The sequence below is a fragment of the Staurois parvus genome, unplaced genomic scaffold (assembly GCF_062004578.1).
Source record: "Staurois parvus isolate SC_StPar_1 unplaced genomic scaffold, SC_StPar_1.0 ptg000029l, whole genome shotgun sequence".
Taxonomy (NCBI): Eukaryota; Metazoa; Chordata; class Amphibia; order Anura; family Ranidae; genus Staurois; species Staurois parvus.
In genome coordinates, this window is record NW_028317825.1 from 9,560,402 (window position 1) to 9,585,110 (window position 24,709).

General features: G+C 40.1%; 1 protein-coding gene across 3 annotated transcripts in view; it reads right to left on the reverse strand.

Annotated features, from left to right (window-relative positions):
- The window catches only part of SERPINF1 (serpin family F member 1), a 108,770-nt gene that overhangs the window by 37,229 nt on the left and 46,832 nt on the right, over positions 1-24,709 (reverse strand). For all 3 annotated transcript variants that reach the window (XM_089657737.1, XM_089657747.1, XM_089657756.1), the window contains 4 exons: positions 13,508-13,590; positions 8,404-8,584; positions 4,723-4,878; positions 1,083-1,286 (listed from right to left, as the gene is read on the reverse strand). In XM_089657737.1, the coding sequence (XP_089513863.1) occupies positions 1,083-1,286; positions 4,723-4,878; positions 8,404-8,584; positions 13,508-13,582 (616 nt within the window). In that variant the 5' untranslated portion in view covers positions 13,583-13,590. The remainder of the gene's footprint in view (positions 1-1,082; positions 1,287-4,722; positions 4,879-8,403; positions 8,585-13,507; positions 13,591-24,709) is intronic.

Below are 24,709 nucleotides of genomic sequence, written 5' to 3' on the forward strand. Positions count from 1 at the left end.
CATCTATTCAGGGTCACTCCATACCCACTGACCTCCCCCGCCATTTTGTTGGAGCCTTTACAAATATCCTTCTGGGTATGAAGAAACGTGACCTTCTCCAGCAAAATAGTATCCAGGCCTGGCAGCTATTTCGCAGCACCAAACACAGTCACCTGAGCAAAAGAAGTCATCAACCTGAAATGGAGCTTACACAGAGTTGGATTCCCGGAGGAACAAGGTAGTGAGGGGAAATTGAGAGTACGAGGCTGAATTAGTAAAAGACTCTCATGTTATCTTTCATGGACAAAGTGAAAGAGCCTATTTAACAGCTGCTGAACTGCCATTACAAGCCTGAACAATAACAGCAATGTATTCCAAACTACTTCTCTGTTACCATTACTAGGGGTAGTTTTTTACCACTTCTATACAATAGATGGATTAGGACCTTGTTTATTATAACTGGCATTCTTATAAGAGTTGGCTGCTTATCATCCTCTAAGATATGTCAGTATGTTTTCTACTTACAAGCTAGACTTATTATTTTGTTTTACTAGTTTACAGCCATACATTGGTTCCCTGATAATTGGTAGTAAACTCCGGATTTTGATTTTTACCTACAGGTAAGCTTATAATAAAGCTTACCTGTAGGTTAAATCAATATCTCCTAAGCATGCACCGTTTAGAGATTTCCAGTTGGTTGGCAGCCGGTGACGTACCTGTGTCATTCTTTCAGAGCTCTGTGCTGTGACTCCCATGTGCATGTGCTAGAGTGACATCATTGTGGCTCAGCCATTCAAGCAACCACAGCCCATGAATCCAGAAGGAAGACTGGGTGAAGATGGAAGCCTCTGCAGCGGTAACAGCTGCTGGAGGGATTCATTTGAAGTCTTTCATAATGTACTAGTATGAAATCCATACTAGCACATTATGCCTTTCCCTTAGTGGAAGAATTTTTTTTATGTTTACTATCGCTTTAAAGGGCATCATAATGGGTGGATACTATAAAACAAAATGTTGTAGTTTTGCTAGCTTGGTTACGCAGGAATAGACATGTACAATACAGCTGACAGTTTCAGACCATCTATGCCTGCCTAAGGGTTTACCTTTAAAATAAGCAGCTCCAAGCAAGAGAACACTGACACCTGAAGGGACTTCTTTAAAAAATTTTAAAACTTTCCCATCCGTCCTCTTTTGTACAAAATCATTGGCTTCTGAGATATCGAGGCGTGCATTTCCTGACAAGACACGAGGCTTGTATCCGTAGAATTTTTCCATCTGAGTCACAAAATCAAGCTTTAGCCTGAGCCCTGCAAATCAAAATAACTTTTATAAACATCCATATACGCATGAACAGATCAATAGAAACATGTATGAATTGTCTGTGTGGAACTTTGTGTTTTCCCTTAACCAATTTGCTCTAAAGGGCAATGCTGTTTAGTTTAGCATTCCCTTTTAAACAAACGTAGCATGCACATTTTTTTTTTTCATGCTAAGTGCTTGAAAGCACTTGTTTGTACTATTACCTTTTAAAGTGGAGCTCTACCCAAAACGGGAAGTTCCGCTTTAAGGACTGCTCCTCCGCTCCCCATTAAGTATTGGCACCTTTGGGGGGCGGGGGGGGAGCGGGTACCCGAATTTGACAGGTACCCGCTCTCACTTCCGGTCTGATCGCCTAGGCCAGTGGTCAGCGAGCCGCGGCTCGTGAGCCACATGCGGCTCTTTACACGCTTTAATGCGGCTCTTGTGTGCCGGGCGCCCGCTCCCCTCCCTCCTCTCGGGCGGCAGGGACTCTGCAGCGTGATCCAAAAAAAAACAGCCAGGGCAGCGCGCTCAAATGCAATGATTGGCCAGTCTCACATCCTGATAGCCAGGCTGTCAGAATGTGTGTAGGCGGGGCAGCGTAACAAACGTGAGAGGAGCTAGGCTCCTCTCACAGTTCGCCCTGAAGACCGGAACGGTGCAGGAACACGGCGAGAGGAACGCGCGGAGCAAAGGTAAGTGAATTGACACAGGGGGGACTTGGCTTACTACTTGCTACTTACTTACTACTACTATATGAGGGATGAATTAATATGGGGGATGAATTACTATATGGGGGATGAATTACTATAGGGGGGATGAATTACTATAGGGGGGATGAATTACTATATGGGGGATGAATTACTATAGGGGGGATGAATTACTATAGGGGGGGTGAATTACTATAGGGGGGATGAATTACTATATGGGGGATGAATTACTATGGGGGATTAATTACTATATGGGGGATGAATTACTATGGGGGATGAATTACTATATGGGGGATTAATTACTATATGGGGGATGAATTACTATGGGGGATGAATTACTATAAAAACTTATTGAAACTAAAAACAGTGTACCATCCTATGTATTTTCAGTTTTAAAAATGTGGCTCTCAAAATAAATTTCAATCGTGGTTTTGGCGAGATTTGGCTCAGTTGAAAAAAAAGGTTGCCAACCACTGGCCTAGGCGATCGGAAACGGAAGGTGTCCTCCCTCCCTGTAGCCTTTTGGGACACTTGACAGGTCCCAGAAGACTACAGGACCATTCATGAAGCGTAGCGCTACACGCGGCATGCACAGTGGGTACCTGGCTGTGAAGCCGCAAGCTACACAGCCCAGCCGGGTGCCCACACTGAAGATGCCGGTCTCCTGGAATACAGGACGGCTGGTGAAAAGGGCTGCGGGGGACACACCGTGGGACCGAGGGACAGGTAAGTGGCTGTTTTTTTAAAAGTCAGCAGCTACAGTTTTTGTAGATGCTGACTTTTATTTTTTGACAGGGTGAGTGGAACTCCGCTTCTAGTACCTTCCATAACAATGTTGGTGCCATCTTTATTTAGGCATCATCCATCATGAGCATACTCCGTTTACATTGATTCTGGCCTATAGATTTTCCAATTATCTACATCCTGGTGTCTATCCAGTTATCCAGTAACGTTAATGGTGTTTAGCATCACACTGTCAATTCCCTTGCTACTGTCTGTCACTTTGTGACAGCAAAGTTGCAGCACTATAGGCTGGTCACCAGGGAAAGGCTGAGAAAATGCTTCCTACTGCCTGTAGCTGCCTGATTGCATACTTTAGTCTGGGCAGAGCACATGCGTGGAGTTAAAGGATTGCCTTGTAATGATAAAAGTACAGCTTTGAAAAAAAATATATTGTTGGTGTATACTTTGACAATGTGTAAAATTACTAATCTGCATAAGGGATACATACAGCTCTGGCCAAAAGTTTTGAGAAGGACACAAATATTAATTTATATGCAAGGAAGCATGTGCAGTCATCATTAATTAGGGATTCACAGTCAAGGATATTGCTACTACTAAAAATGCACCTAAATCAATTATTTATCAGATCATCAAGAACTTCAAGGAGAGAGGTTCAATTGTTGTGAAGAAGGCCTCAGGGCACCCAAAAAGTCCAGCAAGTGGCAGGAATGTCTCTTAAAGTTGATCCAACTGGGGGATCGGGGCACCACCAGTGCAGAGCTTGCTCAGGAATGGCAGCAGGCAGGTATGAGTGCATCTGCATGCACACTGAGGCAAAGACTTTTATAGGATTGCCTGGTGTCTGAAGGGCAGCAATGAAGCCATTTTTCTTCAGGAAAAACATCAGGGACAAAATGATATTCTGAAAAAGGTACAGGGATTGGACTGCTGAGGACTGGGGTAAAGTCATTTTCTTTGATGAATCCCCTTTCCAATTGCTTGGGGCATCAGGAAAAACCTTCTCTGGAGAAGAAAAGGTGAGCGCTACCATCAGTCCTGTGTAATGCCAACAGTAAAGCATACTGAGGCCATTCATGTGTTGGGTTGCTTCTCAATGGGCTCACTCAAAATTTTGCCTAAGCCCCAGTCATGAATAAAGAATGGTACAAAAACATCCTTCGAGAGCAACTTCTCCCAACCATCCAAGAACAGTTTGGTGACGAGCAATGCCTTTTCCAGCATGATGGATAACCTTGCCATAAGGAAAAAGTGATAACGAAGTGGCTTTGGAAACAAAACATTGAACCTTTGGGTCCCCAAACCTTAATCCCTTTGATAACTTGTGGTCAATCCTGAGGAGGCGTCAAAATTCTGAAAAACCCCAAGTATTGATTATGCAAGAATGGACTGCCATGAAACAGGATGTGGCCCAGACGTTTATTGACAACGTGACAGGGCGAATTGCAGAGGTCTTGAAAAAGAAGGGTCAACACTGCAAATATTGCATAAACTTAATGTAATTGTCAATAAAGCCTTTGACAATTATGAAATGCTTGTAATCATACTACATTGTACCATAGTAACATAGTAGACAAAAAGATCTAAAAATGGGAGACTTTGTAAAAATGAATTTTTGTGTCATTCTCAAAATTTTTGGCCAGGGCTGTATGACATAGATTGCATTCTTATTGTTATACAGAAATGTTGCCATTACCACATGAGGAGTCATTATGTAAGCAGTATATTTTACCCCAAATTTCTAACAATGAAAGCAGATTCAGTATCTTTTCTTTCAAATTTGTATTTCATTTCTTTGTATAATCGTGCAAAGTCAGATTTTTATTGACCTTCATTGTTTTCTATAGTTGCAAAATTAATTAACTTCTTCTGTCTGTCAGCAAATTTGCTCATGTTAGCAAGCCCACTTCCCACATTCCAAAGACTGTTTTCACAGATCACAGTTTGCTATTGTTTTTAATAAGGTGATGTGGAAAGTGATTTAGCAGCTTACTTCTCTCCAAGATGACTCGAGATGCGCTTTTTACTCCTTTATCCTTGGAAGAAAGACTTGCGAGCAGCTCCTTATAGGTGGCATGGACCTTTGGGTCATTAAGCAGGTCATAGTACAGGGTGCGATGTATTAAGGATTCAGTCCGCTGTCCAGCACCTGTACAAATGAAAAGTTTTTTTTCTTTTACTACACATTACTAGGAACTATACATAACACACACTGGAAGTTGTTGACACAATTCTAGATATCAGATATTTAACCTCTTGAGATGCGAGAGGTTTTACATCCTTCATGACCAGGCCATTTTTCACTATTCAGCACTGCACTATTTTAACTGACAATTGTGCGGTCATGGAACACTGTACCCAAATGAAATTTCTTTAATTGTTTTCACATAAATAGAGCTTCCTTTTGGTGATATTTAATCACCACTGTTTAGTTTCTGTCATAAAATGTTGTGAATAAAAAATCTTTCTTCGTTAGTTTAGGCCAAAATGTATTCTGCTACATTTCTTTGGTAAAAATAACCCAAATAGTGTATATTTTTTAGTCTGTGTGAAAGCTATAGACTATACAAACCATGGTATATACTGTATATTTTAAAATTGATCAATTTTGATGTACTGGCAGCAATCTTATTTCTTGAGACACTAAACTGTCAGGACAGTACATACACCCCCAAAATGACCCCTTTTTTGGAAAGTAGACAGTCCATGGTATTTAGTAAGAAGCATGGCGAGTTGAAAATTTTTGTAAATTTTTTTGAAAATTAGATTTTTTTATTTACATACGGTCACCGCTGCAGTACAGTGTCATCATATTACGGATGTGGCAGTGATCAGGGATACCAACTGGGGACAGTATGTAAGAAAAAAAATTTAAGTGTTTATTATATTTTCAAACTTTTTTTTTCGTCTTGCAACTTTTTTTTTTTACAAATGTTTTTACATACTTTTATTAAAGTAGTTCAGTGTCCCCATAGTGACACTATACTACTCTGGGGGGGGTGATCAGGGATTTTTCAGGGAATATCACAGTAACCACAATCGTTTGAACTGAATTTCATTAATAACAGCTATGCTTCTAGTGATGATGTGATTGGCTCACAGCTATCACATGGTACAGGGTGCTATGATTGGCCCAGGTACCATGTGATGACTGTGGTAAAAGCTTTGTTGACAATGTGAACGTATACCGCTCACATGATCCCCCGGCCGCTTAATGTGGCCTGATACTGGGGACCATAATCCATTATGAGAGCAGTGAGCTGCTTGTCCCAGGAGGCACGCCGATGCGCATGTGCTCAGCAATGTATGTTTACATTGCTGAGCCTGCCCATGCTGCCTGTCCACAGTAAAAGTATTGTGGGTGGCAAGTGGTTAAAACTGTGGGTACAGATATTTATCCAATAAAAATATTGACAGATGTAATGATGTACTGTGGCAGTGACCCCTTTTAGCAGGAATTATTTAAGCCATTTTGAATAACTGTCCACCATTGTTTGATATCAACTTGGTGACATATTTGACTACTCCATGCAATATTTCTTTTCTTTTCAAGATGTTTATGGGTTGTGTGTTTCCTTATACAAACTGCCTGTTTCAAATATCCCACAACATTTCAATGAGATTCAAATCAGGACTTTAATTATGCCAGTCTATAACCCTCCATTTCTTTAGTTTGAGACATTCTTTGGTCCATTTACTAAGGTGTTCCAATTATTATCACGTTGAAAGATCTTCTGGTTCACCTTTTAGACAGGCAGCCTAATATTCATATTAAACACACTTTGATATGAAATAGAATTCATAGTTGACTCAACGAACACTAGCTGCCCAGGTCCTAAAACAACAAAGCAATCCAAACTATAACAATTTGGTATTAGGTTTTACTGAAATTTTACTGATCCTTACAGAAAAGACTTTATATTAACATCTGAGTATCGCTCTGCTTTTTTTGGTTATAGTTAGTTGGATCCACCTTATCAAGCAACATTTGGAAGTTCAATACATTGCAGTTCTTTAAAATGTTTACCTAAAAAAATGTGATTAGTGTTGAATAAAAAAGAAGGAAGGTAACAATTAGATTTCAGAAGCAGCTAAGCAAACTACAAAGAATCAATATGTATTTTTTCATTTCTTGCCACTGTCAGGTAGAGGCATATTCTGTGTATGAATTCAGCTTCGTAGGCCCCTGCCATTCATGAGTTTTGCTGTGTGTGGCGTGAATGCCAATGAAATGATTTAGGCTAAAATTCTCTATTTTTGGATGTTGACTGTGCAGCACCTAGCAAGCAGGATCAAGCACAGCAGATCTCAGTAATAATCAATAAAGAATCATCAACAAAATAAATTATTCACGACTTGAAAACAATGTTTAAAAATGATGAGCTGTATTATAAATGCAGAATATTATGCGCAAAAAAAAAAAATTTCCTGTGGAAGCATGGGAAATGCAGATGTTGCACAAACATCAGTAAATGTCGCTTAAAGCAGAGTTCCACCCAAAAGTGGAAGCTCCTCTTGACTCCTCCTGCCCCCTTCGCAATTTCTTTTAGCTTGTCTGGGTGAGCTGAGACCATGATCAACTGGCAGAGTGGGCAGCAGCCATACACCTGCAAGGAAATGGGGAGACACTGGTCCTTGTCAAGAAGCAAGAACGAACAGAGGTGATGAGTATGTGAATGACGGGGACAAGCAAGTGAGCATATCCAGGTACGGGTATCCACTGTGATGTACGAGCGGTGCATGTGGGGAGCGGATGGTGAAAAGCCTGAAGGCTGGATGGTTTGCCGTGGTCTATACAGTGTTTATTGTCTATGTGCTGCTCTTGAACCTACTGCTACCCAATTTTGCCACTAACCAGTTACCCTTGCCACTTGTCTGCTGCTTCTCTTGCTGACTAACATTTATCTGCTAATAACTGTTGCCTTCTGTGCATCTTGCTGTTGGTTGCTTTATATACTGGCAATCAGCGGTCCATATCTTACTCCATATATGCTGCATTAAACAAGGGCTCTACACTATACTGGATTTACGTGATGTATTGAGCCACATATTTTGAACTATATGGGACTTTATTCTAATAATTCAATTTAGCGGCACTATATTGCAATTGAATTATACTGATATTGGTCTGGTGAGTAAGGGCTAGGTGTCGCTGTATGTTCATTCTCTGTTGAGACTTAGTTATTGCAGCTATTCCCAGTATTATTAGACATTTTGCTCCTTTTTATATGGAGACATCTTAGCTGGTGTATGTGTGTGTTGGTGTAACCTTGAGCCAGACATTGTTTTTATAAGTGACAACGTTGCCATTTGGTTTTTAACCGTGATTGGTGGAGGCTACTAGGTTAATCCTTTTTGTACTTGATAATTTTTCTACTTAATAAAATTTTTGAGAGTGAGACTGCTGTTTATCCTTTTGTGGAACTGCCTTATGCAGTAGACCTTGGGTCCCTGTTTGTTAATTTGTATAGCGCTTTGGTTCAAGGACACCGCTGCATTTACTAGGGGTGAGTCAGTGCCCTCTGTTTCTGGGCAATAGTCTTGAATACTTCTACTTTCCAGGTGTGGATCCTGCATGTTTTATTATTTAATGTATTTCAGTAACAAGTTATGGAGTACTTTATCACTTTTTAACCAGGCAAATAAAATAATATTTTAAGAATAATATACTCACCCAGGGAAATAGCTGAAAGAGCAGTGGCAAGGGTCAGTGGTGACATAAAGATGTTGATGGATGGATTCTTGCTTGCTTGAATGCGAAAAAGGTCATAGCCAAAGTTGGATGCAGAGGATGCAAGCCTGTTGAGTGGAGTCTTGTAGAATGGATCCTCTTCTTCTTCCACAACAGTTGGGTTCTGGATTGGCAATATTAATAAAAATGATTACTATAAAAATATTATCAGAAACATTTTATACCTGAAATGTATGGGTTTGTGTATATGGATATAATTCTGAAACATTTTTTGTAACCAAATTCAAAAAAAGAGAGGTGGCTACAGTACCAAGAAAAACAATTCCCCCTTGCACTATGATAAAATAAAATGTAGTTTACTAGTTGGCAAATCCCTCCCCTTTCAAGGTGATGGTTTTTCTCCATCTCGCAGGAAGGTCAAGTACATGACGGTGTCCTAAGATAGTGCAGCTTGTAGACCAGTGCATATATTTAGGGTGTGTGTACATTAGCTTGCATGTCTGGAACTTGCTTTTTGGCACCCAGAGGTCTATTTAAAGCACAGCAGGAGTAAGGAATATTGCTGAGTGGTCATCAGCTTCTGTGACTTGTGACCAAATATGTGTCCTGTTATCCTATATTTGATCCTGATTGCTTTCTAACTCTGATTTACCCTGATCTGCTGTAGTTGACCCTAGCTTATACTCTAACCTTGTCCTCTGCCTACTGTTTTTGTACTTCTGGTGCCTGTGTTATATTTATTCTGCCATGGCTTCTGATCCTGCTCCTGATTTCAGAATTGCTGCCCGGTTGTTGCTGACTTGTTTTAACTAGCTTTTTTCTGCATCTGTGAGCTCCTGTGCTCCATCTGTGTGCCAGCAGTCTGCACAAGTTCCAATCTGAGCATCCCAACAGTATCCAGAATGTCATCTTACCACCTACTGTGTTGGGACCTACTGCAGCTACCTGTGTCATTCGTCTTAATGGCACCAACTCCAGGGGGCATTGGATAGGAGGTGTAGGGGAAGCCCCTCTCATCATCAGATCCTCTATCAAGTCTGTGACATCATCATTATGCTAAACTGGTCCAGTCAGCAATATGCAACTTTCTTTATACCATTACATCAGTAAAAGGGAGGAAACCTATCTATAAAAATACATTTTGTTCTCATATCACCCATTTCTACTGATAGCGAATTACTTGGATTTTACAAAAAAAATCAGTAATCTCTTCTCTTAACGATATTAAGGGTTGTCTTTGAAGAAGGTATCTAAAAAATTTTCTTGATGTGTTTTGGATCAGACACCTAGAAAGTATTAAAGTCAGAGGAGTAACAATGCAGCCAGTTATCTGGAGAGAGCAATAGTGGCATCCTGTGCATTTCTCTCATAAGAGATTTATTTAAAATAGAGGGAGACAGAAAACAACTTGCATTTTTAGACATTTAGGCTAGGTTCACATCTGTGTGGGTGATGCTGCTGCGGATCCGCACGAAAATCCGTGCAGCCGAACCACCCGCACAGAGAAATGCGGACCTGCGGGTTCCATTAGTTCTAATGGCATGCCACCCGCACTGGAAAATGCAACCGTACTGGAAACCGAGGTTTCCGTGCAGGCTGCGTTTTCAGAAGTGCAGGGACTTTTTCTCTGCATGTCACGGAGTAGAGGAATGGGCTCTCATGCCCGCGCAAAACACGGCCCGCACGGCCGCATATATGTGAACCAGGGCTCACATTCAAATGTTACAGTCATACATACTTCATGTGAACTTGTGTTTACTTTAAAACTGCAGGCATACATGTAAAATAGGCACCTAAATTTGCCTCAAGTAGGATTGTATATTTTTAGAAGCTCCCAAAAAACACCATCTCCTTACTGCCTGCTCAGACACGGCCATATGACATCTTAATGGGAGAGAGAGAGACTGCAAAATAATAACTATTGCTGTGCTTTGTCTTTTGGAAACCCATAGTGCTCTGGAAATTTTTTTTCATGAGGGTCATTGTAATAATAGAATTTGTATAAGCAGTAAAAAAAATTAAAACTAAATGAGAGACAAAAACATGATAGTTTTAATTTAAAACACATTTCTGGGCAAAGTGACTTCTCTCTTACTTCGCTCCCAACCTATGTTTAGTTGAATATGTATCCCTTGTTCTGCTGTGTCCTGGTTTAGATGGAATCTCCTCTTTTTAGTTAATAAAACAAAAAAAACTTAGTCTGAACAGTGCTGATTGGCCCTGTGCTGGTCACATGCACACACCCCCCCCAAAAAAAAACTGTAGCAATACACACCAAACTGAGCATGTGAAGAGTGCCTCCTAGGGATCTGTACTATCAGCAGATGTATTAGGGACTGTGGAAGAAGGGGAGGATCAGAGAAGACAGGATCAAACAGCTTTTTTACACAATGCGGAGGATTAACCCCTTAAGTTCCACATTGCGTATAACAAGCATGCTTTACTGCATATACAGACTGATTTTATTGGTGTGGGTTTAGTAACACTTTAAATGAATATCAGTTAGAACTCATGCACAGGAACAGTTTGTTTAAGTTAGTAAAGAAGAACTCCGGGCTAGGCAAAAAAAATCGCCCATTAGTACACCCCCTACACTAAACAGTTAATAAAATTTCGAAAATCCTTAACATTTAGGAGAAAATATATTAAATCGGATGCTGTGCTGCCACTCTAACTGTGGAAAAAAAAATATGTGTGTGTGTGTGCTTCTGTGTGAACCCCACTCCAAACATAGACGTGATTGAGTTTGTATGATGTGCTATAATACCCCTCCCTCCTCAACGGGTGAATGTGTGGTCACATCTCTAATAGATAAATGTAAATACCAATAATAAGTGTATCGTGCTACAGTGCACCTCCCTCCTCAGTGAGGATACCTATATAGCACTCTATAATGAATAAAAAATCATAATAAAAAATATATAAAATCATATGCAATGTTTTTTTCACAGTTATAGGAGTGGCAGCGCAGCATCCTACTTGATATATTATCACATCCACTTGTGTTAGTTGCTAGCAGCAGCCTACAGATCCTAATCTTCCCATTGTGCAGGGTTTTTCAATATAACTTAGGAGAAAAGTCTAATAGAATTTTCATGACCTCATCTTTGTAATTCAAAAGATAACGGCATCTGTTCTGCCAAGGAGGAGGTGTAACAGCAGTGATTACATCATATCCTCTCTTCTCTCTGCAGTAAAAGGAAACTACAGTGCCCATCAACCACAGGGAATTGTAGTGAATGTGGGGGGGAACACTAGGCCTGCACATGTTGCATGTGTCTGAGCGTCTTGGTCCACCTACTACTGTAAGCGGGGCTGAATTACACCCCTGCTTCCTGGAGAAAGAACTACAGAAGGGATGTGCCAAGGTCAGTGGCTGTGGGAATAGAAGGCATAGCAGCCACTGGTATTACAAACAGGAAACCAAAGAGAATTAACGGTTTGATTTGAAAATGAATAGGCTATTTCATAGAACCAGAAGATGGATGACATTCAGTGAAGATGGAAAATCAGCAACAAGGAAGATTTTGGCCAGATTTGTGCTTTAAGAACACTCGAGCATAAAATCCTGGTGTTTTTCGGTGGCGTATACAGCTGGCTGTACAACTGAATTACTGTGCATGCGTGCGTCTACTTGGATATACACCGATGCTATTGTGCAGAACTGTTGTGTTCGGTAGTGCATCATATGCTCATGTAAACACCAATGCACAAACACATTGACGTACAGTATATCCTAGTACAGCCATTAACTTCTATGGCCGGCTCTGAGGAAGAGGCTAGTGCTCGAAATGCGTCAGTTTATCCAGAGTTCTCATTACAGACAGACACACAGTGCGAATTGGACAGAGCTGTTCGTTCATGATGTGCCTTTAATTTATTGACTATTTGTGAGTACAATATCTATTAACATTTAATAAACATACTTTAAAGGTAATGCACTAGGCCAGTGCGCCCTCTGTTTTTTTTCCTATTCAGGCTTTACACACCACCTGCAACTCCCAAGGTGCAGAAAAAAAAGACAGAACTTTATGCTAGAGAGATTTTTATGCCTTCAACCATTCATGTGCATGTGAGGCCTTTGTTTATTTATTTCAGATACTTATACAGCGCCGTCAATTTACACAGCGCTTTACCTATATATATTGTACATTTACATCAGTCCCTAACCCTCAAGGGGTGTACAATCTAAGGTCCCTAACTCACATTCATACATACACATACTATGGACAATTTACACAGGATCCATTTAACCTACCTGCATGTCTTTGGAGTGTGGGAGGAAACCGGAGTACCCGGAGGAAACCCATGCAGGCACAGGGAGAACATGCAAACTCCAGGCAGGTGGTGCCGTGTCTGGGATTCGAACCAACGACCCGAGTACTGCCAGGTGGAAGTGCTAACCACTAAGCCACAGTGCCGCTCTTTGTTTGCAGTACTGTACATCAAATAAACTTTTGCCATTGTTTTTGGGTTCTTTTTCTACAGAATATTTTCACAATTTTTCATGCTTATATGCTATCCTCTTTGTAGCCACCTATCTATGTGCATGCATCCACGCAACTGCTGCATGTCATTTCTTAGGGGAAATGTCTTAATGGTGAAGAACTGAACGTGTATTGTGTGTCAGCACAGCAGCTTGTAGTCTCCATTGGGAGAGCATGTGACAAGGTTGACACTGCAGAACAATCAGGAGACAAGGAGTGAGCACTGTCACCCTATATCAGGTAGTGCGTGAACAATTAATAACTTTGATGGCAGGAGCGCAGCTTCTTTTTATATGAAAATTGCACATATATATATATATATATATATATATATATATATATATATATATATAAAACAACTTGTAAAATTACATGAGCTTGTTATGGGTTATATGAGATTTTAGTAACTGGGTTTACATCTACTTTTTGAGAACTAGATAGCACTTCAGCCTCATTTCTGCAGATGTCCGTGTCCATAAAACATCAACCTCCTCTCTGCATTGCATCTGCGATGTTGTTTCACACTCACTTCTATGTGTATTTGTTTACAAAGCTCAGACACAAAATATTTGTTGGCTGAAAACATGCGAGTTTCTCACCTCCTCTGCAGCATCTTGAGAGCTGGTGAAAGAGAAAATAGTCGCAGCAAGAAGGAAAACTAAATAGTTCTTCATGATGAGTCCTGTAAAAAACATATTCAAGATTGTAAAGGAATATGAAAATAGATAAGAAATACAACACAAATACGTGCTGCAACACCTTCATAATATGAAGAAATCAATGTATTAAAAAAAGAAGAGGTGGAATAGATGATTGTTATGCCATTGTCAACTTTTTTTTGTTTTGGATACAGTGGAAAATACATAGAACTTTTTTTCCTCACTTCCTGTCTCTAACAGACACAGACAGCAATAAAAATCTGTTTGGGCTTCAACCATCCCCTGCCCTAATGATGTTTTTAATTGTTCTGTCTCTCTCTTAGAGACTTCTCCTTAAAGTGGTTGTAAACCCTTACATATAACTAGTTAAGCGATTGGTCTCAGGTAATACACTGAGATAAAACAAATCTTCCTACATAAGTTGTACCTGTCTATCTACAACCGTTTGTCCCCTATATCCATTCAAAGTGCAACATTTCCACAGGCTCTCTCAGCTCTGAAAAGCAGGGCTTGGGGAGCTGCAGTTGCACACTGAGAACTGATTGGAGGGAAGAAACACACACAGCTCACAGAAACAGAGCCAAGGCTGTCAGTCTGCTGGAGGTCCCTCCCCATCATCCCTTTACTCCTGGTGTCAGGAAAATGTGTCAGAAATTATTCATGCTGATAGCAGAAGGAGGCAGCAGTCAGAATTGACACTTAGTGCTCTGGATTGAGACAAGTACACACTATAGAGGGGTATGCTTTGTTCATATTTCATGACTGAGGTTTACAACCACTTTAATGCTTGTAATGGTGACACATCACCAGAAAAGGAAATGGGGGGAATCTCCCTAACAGGCTATTTATTTTTACTTTCTTTTCATGGCATTGGCATTCCTCTGTGAGCCACCAAAACAGGATGCCAAGAAAATCTCTCTAACATTTTCTTTTTTAATTTTAGAGGAAGCCTTTTGTTGGTTTTGGTTTATTGCTGTCTCTCATTCTGTTTGCGATTGTCTCCTTAAAGCGGAACTGCACTGCATCTGAGCACCACAAACCAAAAATGTTTTATTTTTTTCAATTCATTGTTAATATTCAAAGCAAACTCCCCATCCCTCCATGTCTACATGCTTTCTTTTGCTGGCAAACCATTTTAAAAATTGCCCCCTGGCATTTCTGGCAGTGGCCATCTTGAGTAAGGGAAGATGATTGATGTAGCATTTACTTCTTGGAATCCATCTACCTTTAGGCCAGGCATTGGGTGAGCTGGGAACCCACCCTCCCCTCCTGAAGACTCCTTGTTCAAATATTTAATTGAGGATAAAAAAAACATATAGCATATTGTACGTTTCCTAGAGTTGTAAGCATTCCTTAAGAGTATTAACCATGCAAGAAAGAGAGAATGATTAGGTTCACAATGAAAAGTTACACAGCTTCAGAATTGGCAACATAAGAGTTGGACATGAGGTGGGGGGGCTCTTGTATAAGATAATGTTATTACAACAAATAGGTATAAAAACGTATAAAGGGTTGTAATGCATAACAGTAGGCTAAAGATGAGTCTCAACTAGGTGGGTGACCTGAGCTGGTAGAGGCAGTAGGATCCTACCTAGGAGTTATCAAACCAGAACCTAGAATATGGTAAAGAATACATAGAGGCATTGACAAATATAGATGGCAATGGAAGCATATAGTTGGTTACTGAAAGGTTCAAAGTGAAGGACAGATAAAAGAGAGGAAAAAAAGGTAAGTGGTGAGTAAGAGAAGGAAGGAGCCTCTAGAGGGGGTTGGGTGAGAGAAAGGGATGTTCCTGGGGGGGAGACTAGGTCTTTTGAAAGGTGTTGATGAAGATACAGTATGTGTGCCCCTCCTGAAGACTCCTGGGATGTATGACATAATTTGCTTAGGCATAGAAATCACAAAATAACTGAGGAAAATGTAAAAAAAAAGTTTAAAGCATAAATACGATATACTTTCCTATCTATTTACTAATGCTAGCAGCATAAGGATTCAAAATAGTCCATATTGATTAGGAGAGTGGAGTTCCACTTTAATTTCAGACAGAGATGAGCATGGGTGTGCTCTGAACTGATCTCTAACCTCAACTCCCATTGAGCTGCAGGTCCGGTCATCCCCCACCCTGCAGCTTCCATAACATCATCAGTCTTGGCCAAAGACACGTCAAAAAAGCTATGTATAGGGTTTGTCTTTTTTTTTTTTTACTGCTGCAAAGGCTTTGTATTAAACTTTTAATAAACCAAGGCAATACAGACTAATCATGTTAAGAAAATGTATAAATAGTGAGAACAGATCAGAAGATCCAGAGACAGCATAATTTATAGGCAAATCTTGATTTGTATCTGTAAAAGTGAAGCATAGCTCCATTTTTTCATCTTCTGGCATCTCATTGGGCTTCCTACTGGTCCTTCAATATGATAGGATGTAACCATATGAACATTTAAAGGAAGTTGAAATTTGCATACAAATACTGCTCACATTATATTTTCAGTTTGGATTATTGTGACAGGTTTATTTTAAGCTAACATTCTGACTCCAAGATTCTTTTTAATGTAATCCCTGCCAGATACCATCAATGGGCACTGAGAGCCCTTACTATATAAGCAATTCTTTATTGTTCTAATAAACAAAGAGAATTTATCCTGCCCTCCTTCTACTATATCCTATAGCTAATTAAAGATAATCTGACTAATATAGGTGGAAGGGACACACGAGAGTCACTAACAGCTTTAATATAACATTTATGGTAACCTTCTAGTCCTATTGAACCTTCCTGTTTAATTATGTGAATCCATTGAGGAGTTACATCATTTTTGTCTATGAAGCAGCTCCAGCTCCCTTTAAACAGCCTGTCCACCCCAGGAGGGACTGGGTGTGCACAGAGGAGAATATCGAAAGCAGAATGTATTAAGCACAGACTTAATTTGATTCACTCTCATGTTATATATAATCTAATGCCTCTCAGAGGGTCAAAGGGTTTCCTTCATCAGGACTTGTACCCTTGAACAAAGGGTGTACTGGCCTGAAAAAAATGGAGGGATGCTTCTGTTGTCTAACCCTCTGTATACCCAGTTCCCACTCATGCAAAAAGCTGACCTCTGACCACCACTCATAAGATAGCTATCTAGAGAGAATTATTCCCTGTATATCTGACTGAGAACATCTACTGTACCAAACAACCCAAACCTTTCTTCTACTTTCCACTATGGGTAGTCTTCTGAGAAGTTAGCGGTCTCTCAGCTCCCTGTTAAGCCTAGTACACGGGATCAGAAAATCATACAAAAAAATACCAATTTCAAAACGATCGTATGGTAATCTGATTGTTAGTACACAGCTTTTGTCCGAAATTATTCGAAGGGACAATCACAAAAATTTTTCTTGTTTGATACCAAGTTCTGCATGGGAGATCAGGGGGTAAAGTACACCTCTTCACATCAGTCCCAGTACTAGGCAACTACCTGTTCCTTGCTGCCCACCTGGAGCTTGCTAGTTTTCATTAACTGCTCAAGGACCGCCTTATAGCAGATATACTGCTACAGGGCAGCACCTGTGCTCAGAATCACATATATATACACATGGCTTTGCATTTCCGGGTAGGGGCACACGCCCTACCCGCGCTGCCATTCGCAACCGCGGATGTCAATCACCGGGTCCCAGCCGGTAAATACCCGCCAGCTCCCGGTGATTACCGAGCATCTCCGATGGGGAAGAAGATTGTTTCGTTTACAATTTTCCTCCGTCAGCTTGAGCACACTGCTCAGGATGGCTTTGCACAGTACGGCCATCCCGATCAGTGTGCCTGATCAGTGAAGAACACCCCCCCCCCCCAGTAAAACACTCCCAGCAGGAAGGGGTTAATGTGAGGGGTAACCCTTTGATCGCCCCTCACATTAACCCCTTCCTGCACAGTGCCATTAGTACAGTGTCGGTGCTTTTCTTTTTTTTTTAGCACTGATCACTGTATTGGTGTCACTGGGGTGTCAATGACAACAAGTTAGTTCCCCTCAGTGGGAGTCCTGCTAAAAGTCGCTAATCGCTGCCATTACTAGTAGAAAAAAAATCCCATTATCTATACCACCATTGGTAAACGCTGTAACTCTCACTTAAACCAATTAATTTACACGTATTGGGATTTTTTTTTTAGCAAAGACGTCTCAGAATACATTTTGGCCTAACATTATGACGAAATTTGTTTTTTTTTATTTTTTTACTGGACATGTTTAATAGCAAATAGTCCAAAATATAGGTTTTTTAATCAAAATTGTTGGTCTTTTTTTGCTTATAGTGTAAAACATAAAAAACACACAGGCGATCAAATACCACTGAAAGAAAGTTCAATTCATGGAAAAAAAAAAGACGTAAATTTCATTTGGGTGCAGCGTTGCATGACCGCGCAATTGTCAGTTAAAGTAAGGCAGCACTGCAACGCAAAAAATGACCTGGTCATGAAAAGGGGTAAATCCTCAGGAGTGCAAGTGGTAAAAGTGTCTATGCTTTCCAAGAGATTAAAGGGTCAGTCTACCAAAAATTGACATTTGAGTATTTGATAGATGCTAAAGGGTTAAACCACCTTACAATTTTCACAGTTTTAGGTCTCCTACTCTCCTGTTCCTGCACATCTGCTGTAGCCATCATGAATGTTTTCCTCTACCCTTGGATTTTTTAATATGCAACAGGAGGTTCTGGAACATGCAAAGGCGGGTAATACACAAAAGTTACCATCTAGCTTAAGCAGCATGAGAAGGATTTGGTTCATAATGTTCAAAATCTGTTACTATAACAAGCACGTTGACTCATACATTTTATTATATTTTGTATTTTCCAGTAGAGAAGTTGAATCACTTTTTCATGTCAGAAAATCATATTCTAAATTAAGTGAGAAAAATATTTAAAAAGAAAACAGGATTTATAAGTCTAATAGAAATACCAGATTTAACATATGTCCAAATTGCCAAGAGTGCCCCCCCCCCCCAAAAAAAGAAAATAAAATGATGCATCCAGTCCATCTGTGAAAGTGTAATGTAGACAGACTGGATTTGAAGGCTAGCAGTAATATACTATTGAGAGTGTTTAGCTACATCTGCTTACAAAGAGCAAAAAATATCTATTGATTTGTGATTCAATAACTGCCTGTGCACAATGAAGAGTTATGGAGATGAAGAGGGGGAGGAGATGAGGAGTGGTCCATGTTCTTTGTAATCCATCAGAAATGAAGTGGGCACTAGGCAGGGCTGACACCACGTTTAGAAAATCAGAGCTGTGTTGTCATGTCGAAATTCACACATCAAACGTTAATATTCTGTAAGTACAGCTTAAATGGATAAAACATGGGGAAATGTCATGTATTTTAGAGATGTACTAAATGTGTTGAGTTGGTTTTGCCTCACCACACACCTTAAAGAAGTTCCATGGCCACAGCATACATTTTCATATTACAACGTTGGCATTGTAACACCAATACAAGCAATAGTTATTTTTAATAATCCAGTATAAACTTGAAACAACTCCTTTCATGGTCTGTGTTCTGTCTGATCATCTCTTTCTACAACTTCCTGCATGCTTTTCAGGTTGTCCTCTGTTGTTTACTTTCAGTTCCTAAGGACTACATATCCCATGGTACCTTGCTACCTGCAAGCAGTGAATCCTGTACTGAGCCCACCTCCTGAAACTCCTCCTTACAGTACCTCTGTAAATCAGTAGGCAAGCTCTGCAAATGCGTGCCACAGCAGTGCCTACTCACAAGGCAAAGTGAATGTGTTGTCACAGAATTAAAGTAAATGTGTGAGATTGTTCACAAAGTAAGTTTACAAACTTCCAGATTGTTCAGATTAATAGGAGTAGGATAGAAATAATTGAAATACAATGTGAAAATAATTATATGATCTCAAAGTTTGACAATAGATATGTTTTATAAGTGAAGTTGAGAAATGCTGATTGTGACAGACCCAACTGGGACGGGTTTTGGAGGGGACTGCAGGCTAGCCTCTTGCCTACTGACCATGGGCCCTGACATTTGAGGGGGCACTATTCTTTGGGAGGTGTGTGCCTAGGGGGACCTTTTGGAGTAGTTTTACTTTGGATTCAAGTCCATGTCTCCTCGAAACACACAGACTCTGAGAACTGGAGTACCAGGATACAGATTTGGGGTCTCTGTGCCCAAACCAACATTGACTGCTTTATCCCCCTCTTGGACTCAAGGTTAATATAATCAGCTCAAAACAACCAGATGCTGAAGTTTCTTGCTGTAATCTGTTTATTAAAGTGTTATGTGTTTACTGTCAAGTCTCTTTCTCCCGTTGTTAATTGAGTCACTTATTGTTTCTGTCTGTTAGCTAGCTCTCCTGGAGGTTCCTACAGGATGGGATTAGAATGGTGTCAACTTTATCTCCGTTATCTAATCAGTGTGTACAATTTGTTTTTATTGCTCTTGCGGGGACTGCCCCTATTTCTGAAGTGTATAAAAACATATATTTCTGATCAATAAAGAGTTCCTTGTTGCACCTAAGCTAGTGTTGTCTAGTTCTTGGGTGCAAGGCCCAGCTATAATACCTTGGTCCTGTGTCCCAGGAAGCAGTGTTGTCTAGTTCTTGGGTGCAAGGCCCAGCTATAATACCTTGGTCCTGTGTCCCAGGAAGCAGTTCTCTGTTGGGGACTGCCCCTATTTCTGAAGTGTATAAAAACATATATTTCTGATCAATAAAGAGTTCCTTGTTGCACCTAAGCTAGTGTTGTCTAGTTCTTGGGTGCAAGGCCCAGCTATAATACCTTGGTCCTGTGTCCCAGGAAGCAGTTCTCTGTTGGAAGCACCCAGGTGGTGTGCCAGGCAGTCCGGTACAGTGATCTTATGTCTATACTATAGAATCTCCATGAAGTAAGGCCTGGAGGGTCACATGTCCCATACCTTAAATGAAGTTCAAAAAGTTTGAAATAGCTTTATAAAGGCAGTGGCCAGTAATTTGACAGGCCTGTTAAAGAATACCAAGCTTCTTTCACCAGTACACTAACCTTGCTCACACTATCCAGACTTATGACCAGCTTAGTGAGCAAGGTAAGTCTCCAATTTGCACTTCCTACAACAGCGGTGTGCTTCTAGTCATATGAAAACTTTCACAAGATGCAGAACTGCAAGGGACATGAGTAAAGGACAGAGGATTCCTCCATCTCCAAGTGGGCACCATGTTAGCATGGGCAGGGAAGCAAGAATACTGTACCAGTTACAGAAGCTCAGTGTTGTAACAGTTGCTGTATTTACTCCAGGTTCTCACATCACCACCACCAATAAATGTGTTTCTTTTTTTTCAGAACACCTATGTTTCTTAAAAAAAACAGAGCCTCACCCCACTACTTTTCCTGTATAGTAGGCACCCACAAAAATGATCTGAGCAAAATTTCCCTTTCCTTGAATCTGATATTAGGTTAGAATTGTTGACTTTCCAAAGATTAAGGGAAACTTGCAAGTCATGAAATTTCACACATAAAAAGGACTTTATAAGTTCTTTATAAAACTGGATAACTAAATCTTAATGACCAGTCAGATTCCTTCAACAAAATGGTGGCTGTTTGCACACAGACACTGACTCCCTGATGCATAAATGTAATTAGATGGAAAAAAGATGGCTTCAGCTCCTGTTCTCTACTTGTAGAGAACGCCTCAGATGCGCTTTGCCCTTTTCGGGGCTTAATCATAGCGGTCTCTACAATTAAGCCCCGAAAGGGTGAAATGTATCGGAGGCGTTCTCTACAGGTGGAGAATAGGAGTCAAAGCCATCTGTTTTCCATCTATTTACATTTATGCAGCGGGGAGTTGGTGTCTTTGTGCAGACGGCCACCATTTTGCTGACGTCTACTGAAGCCTGACAATCAGATTCTGTCTTGCACCAGTCTTTTCCCATGCTGATCTGACTAACACAGGTTTGGACGGGCATTCAAGCAGTACACTTTTTATTGTTTTGGGCTGTAATTAGATTCCTTGTTTCATTTTTCTGTATTTGTTTTTTGAACAGACCCAATACATCGTTAGAAATTTTAACAAAGGCATTGTTCAGTAAAAAATAACTGTAGCTGTATAACTCTATAGTTCCTAGAGGCAAACTTTTATCATTTGAAATTGGACACTATAGATATTTCATATGCATAATTGTACAATGCAGATACTATATAAGAAGCACTTTTCTCAGTCAGTTTTTCACAAATTCATACAAGGGTTTCTATTGTGGTTAAAAGTACTACATCTGAAACTACACAGAATTTATACACAAAAAGAAAAGTGGATTTTTACGGCACCATGCAGACAAATAACATTTTTTAAAATTTCAATTTATTTTAATATCCATTAAAACCATATAAACCTATATAAAAATAAATCCCATAAACGCATAGGGTCTCATGTTAAGGTTAGATATTACATCAGCATAACTACCATAACAAATAAAAATTTCAGTTCTTGCTACATTAATGTGATTTATCCCGATGTTGGTTCCAAAGTGACTTGTGGCAGGCTTGACTCAACTTGACTGTTTTAATCACTTGCCCTCCTGAGGATTTACCCCCCTTAATGACCAGGCCTCTTTTTGCTACTCGGCGCTGCACTAATTCAACTGATAATTGCGCGACCATGCAATGCTGTACCCAAACAAAATTTACGTCCTTTTTTCACACAAATAGAGCTTTCTTTTGGTGGTATTTGATCACCTATGTGCTTTTTATTTTTCACGCTATAAACAAAAAAAGACCAAAATTTTTGAAGAAAAACAATATTTTTTACTTTCAGCTATAAAAAATATATAGTAAATTCAAAGTTGGTTATAAATTTCAGCCAAAATGTATTCTGCTACATGATTTTGGTAACAAAAATCCCAATAAGTGTATATTGATTGCTTTGTGTGAAAGTTATAGCGTCTACAAACTATGGTATAGATACTGCAATTTACGCCATTTTTTTGCTATACAGCACTGCGCTAGTTTAATGGACAATTGCGTGGTCATGCAATACGGTACATAAATGAAGTTAATGTCCTTCTTTTCACACAAATAGAGCTTTCTTTTGGTGGTATTTGATCGCCTGTGCGTTTTTTATTTTTTGCGCTATAAAAAAAGGCTGACAATTTTGAGAAAAAAAAACAATATTTTGGACTTTTTGCTATAAAACATGTCCAGTGAAAAAAATGTAAAAATCAAATTTCGTCATAAATTTCGGCCAAAATGCATTCTGCGACATGTCTTTGCTAAAAAAAAACCCCAATACGTGTAAATTAATTGGTTTACATGACAGTTATAGCGTTTACAAAAGGCAGGAAAGATACTCGGATTTTTAATTTTTTTTATACTAATAATGGCGGCGATCAGCGACTTATGGCGGCGATCAGTGACTTATGGCGGCGATCAGCGACTTATGGCGGGGCTGCGCGGACACTCTGACACTGGGGGGGAACTGACTTGGGGTCACTGACATCCCCAGTGACACCAATACAGTGATCAGTGCAAAAAAAAACACTGACACTGTACTAATGGCACTGGGGAGGAAGGGGTTAACTTTTTTATTCACTGAAAGGGTTAACTATGTGAGGGGAGTGTTTTACTAGGGGGCGGGGGTGTGTACTGCACAGGGAAATGCTGATCAGGAGAGAGAAACTCTTCTCTCCTGATCAGCCTGTCAGGAGCTGTCAGGGAACTGACAGAGAGCAGAGCTACTGCAGCCCTGCTCTCTGTCAGTGATTGCCGCTAATCGGTGGGACACAGCTGGTAATGACCGGCTGTGACCCGGCGACTGACACCTGTGGCCGGGATCGGCGGTACAGGTAGGGCTGCGGCGTGCCTCGTGCGCGCCCCCTACCTGTTTTGCAAAAGCGCTTGTCTATACGTGCTTTTGCCCAGCCGTGCCGCCCTGCTGCCATATTTCTACAGTGGCTGGGCGGCATGTGGGATCTATAGTAAATCATAAAATGCGCTTGATGGGAGCAAACATCCTCCAAACATATATTTATTTATAAATATAGAATAAAATGGTGGCAGTTGCAATTTTTTTGGGTCACACAATATTTGCGCAATTGCTTATGACACATATTTTCAGAAAATTAAAAAAAAATACACTAAAATGAATTTTAGTATACACAAACACAAAATGACACCCATTTTTTAGGAAACATATAAACTATAGTGTTGCATTGAGAAAATAGCTACCAGACATGCCAATCCTTAAAACTGCACACACACGTGAAATGGCCCAAAAAAATAATGGTACTCAAAACTGTCCACGCTTTAAAACCTTTACAAGTTATTAGTTTAGAGTTTACTATAAATTGTCACCTTAGATTTATCGCTCTCACTCTGATGTTTATGGCAATACCTCACAAGTGTTGCGGCGACCTCACATGTGTTGTGGCGCGATTGCCATTTTCAAATACATGCGTGCCCTACATGAGTGTTTGCATTTGGGTGTGTGCACAGGGTGTCAAATTCCTTTATTTGTTTTATGTATTATATTTTAATCTTTTTTAACACTTTTTTTAATTTGACTTTATTGCAATTTTAGGGGGGTGCAGGAATGGTGATGGGACACGCTATTTGATAGCATTGGCAGGAGACAGCTTCTATTTAAGACATCAGGGGTGTCCTTGTTGCTTCTGGATTCGTTAGTCACAGAGGAGATCCAGAAACGCAGTCCTGGGCTCCTCAGAGGAACTGGAAAGTATGGGAACCAATGCAGTTGTGGAGAGGCATATTCATCATACTATGAAAGTCATTAGGCAGCTTTACAGAAGTCCAAATCACTTTTACATGAAAGCCCAAAGTCAACTGAAGAAAATCAATATCAAACCCATGACTCCAGGAGCAGAGAATTTCTTTTAACCCTATTGACTACCAGGACATGTTTGTACCTTGGTAGACAAGTGGATTAAAGAATTTAAGATCATATGGATTTTTAAAAGCCCCCGCAATGGAAAGTTTTTAGAATGTAAAATATTGTTGGTACTACATCGCAGGACAAATAACAAAACTTGTACCATGGTATCTGTCCTCATGCTTTCAAAGGTGTTCAGAATTAGATATGATTAGACACTTGTGGATACAGGTATACATCATTATTAATACAATTTCTTGCTGCAATCATGCGCTTATTTCCCACATATTCATAGCAACTAA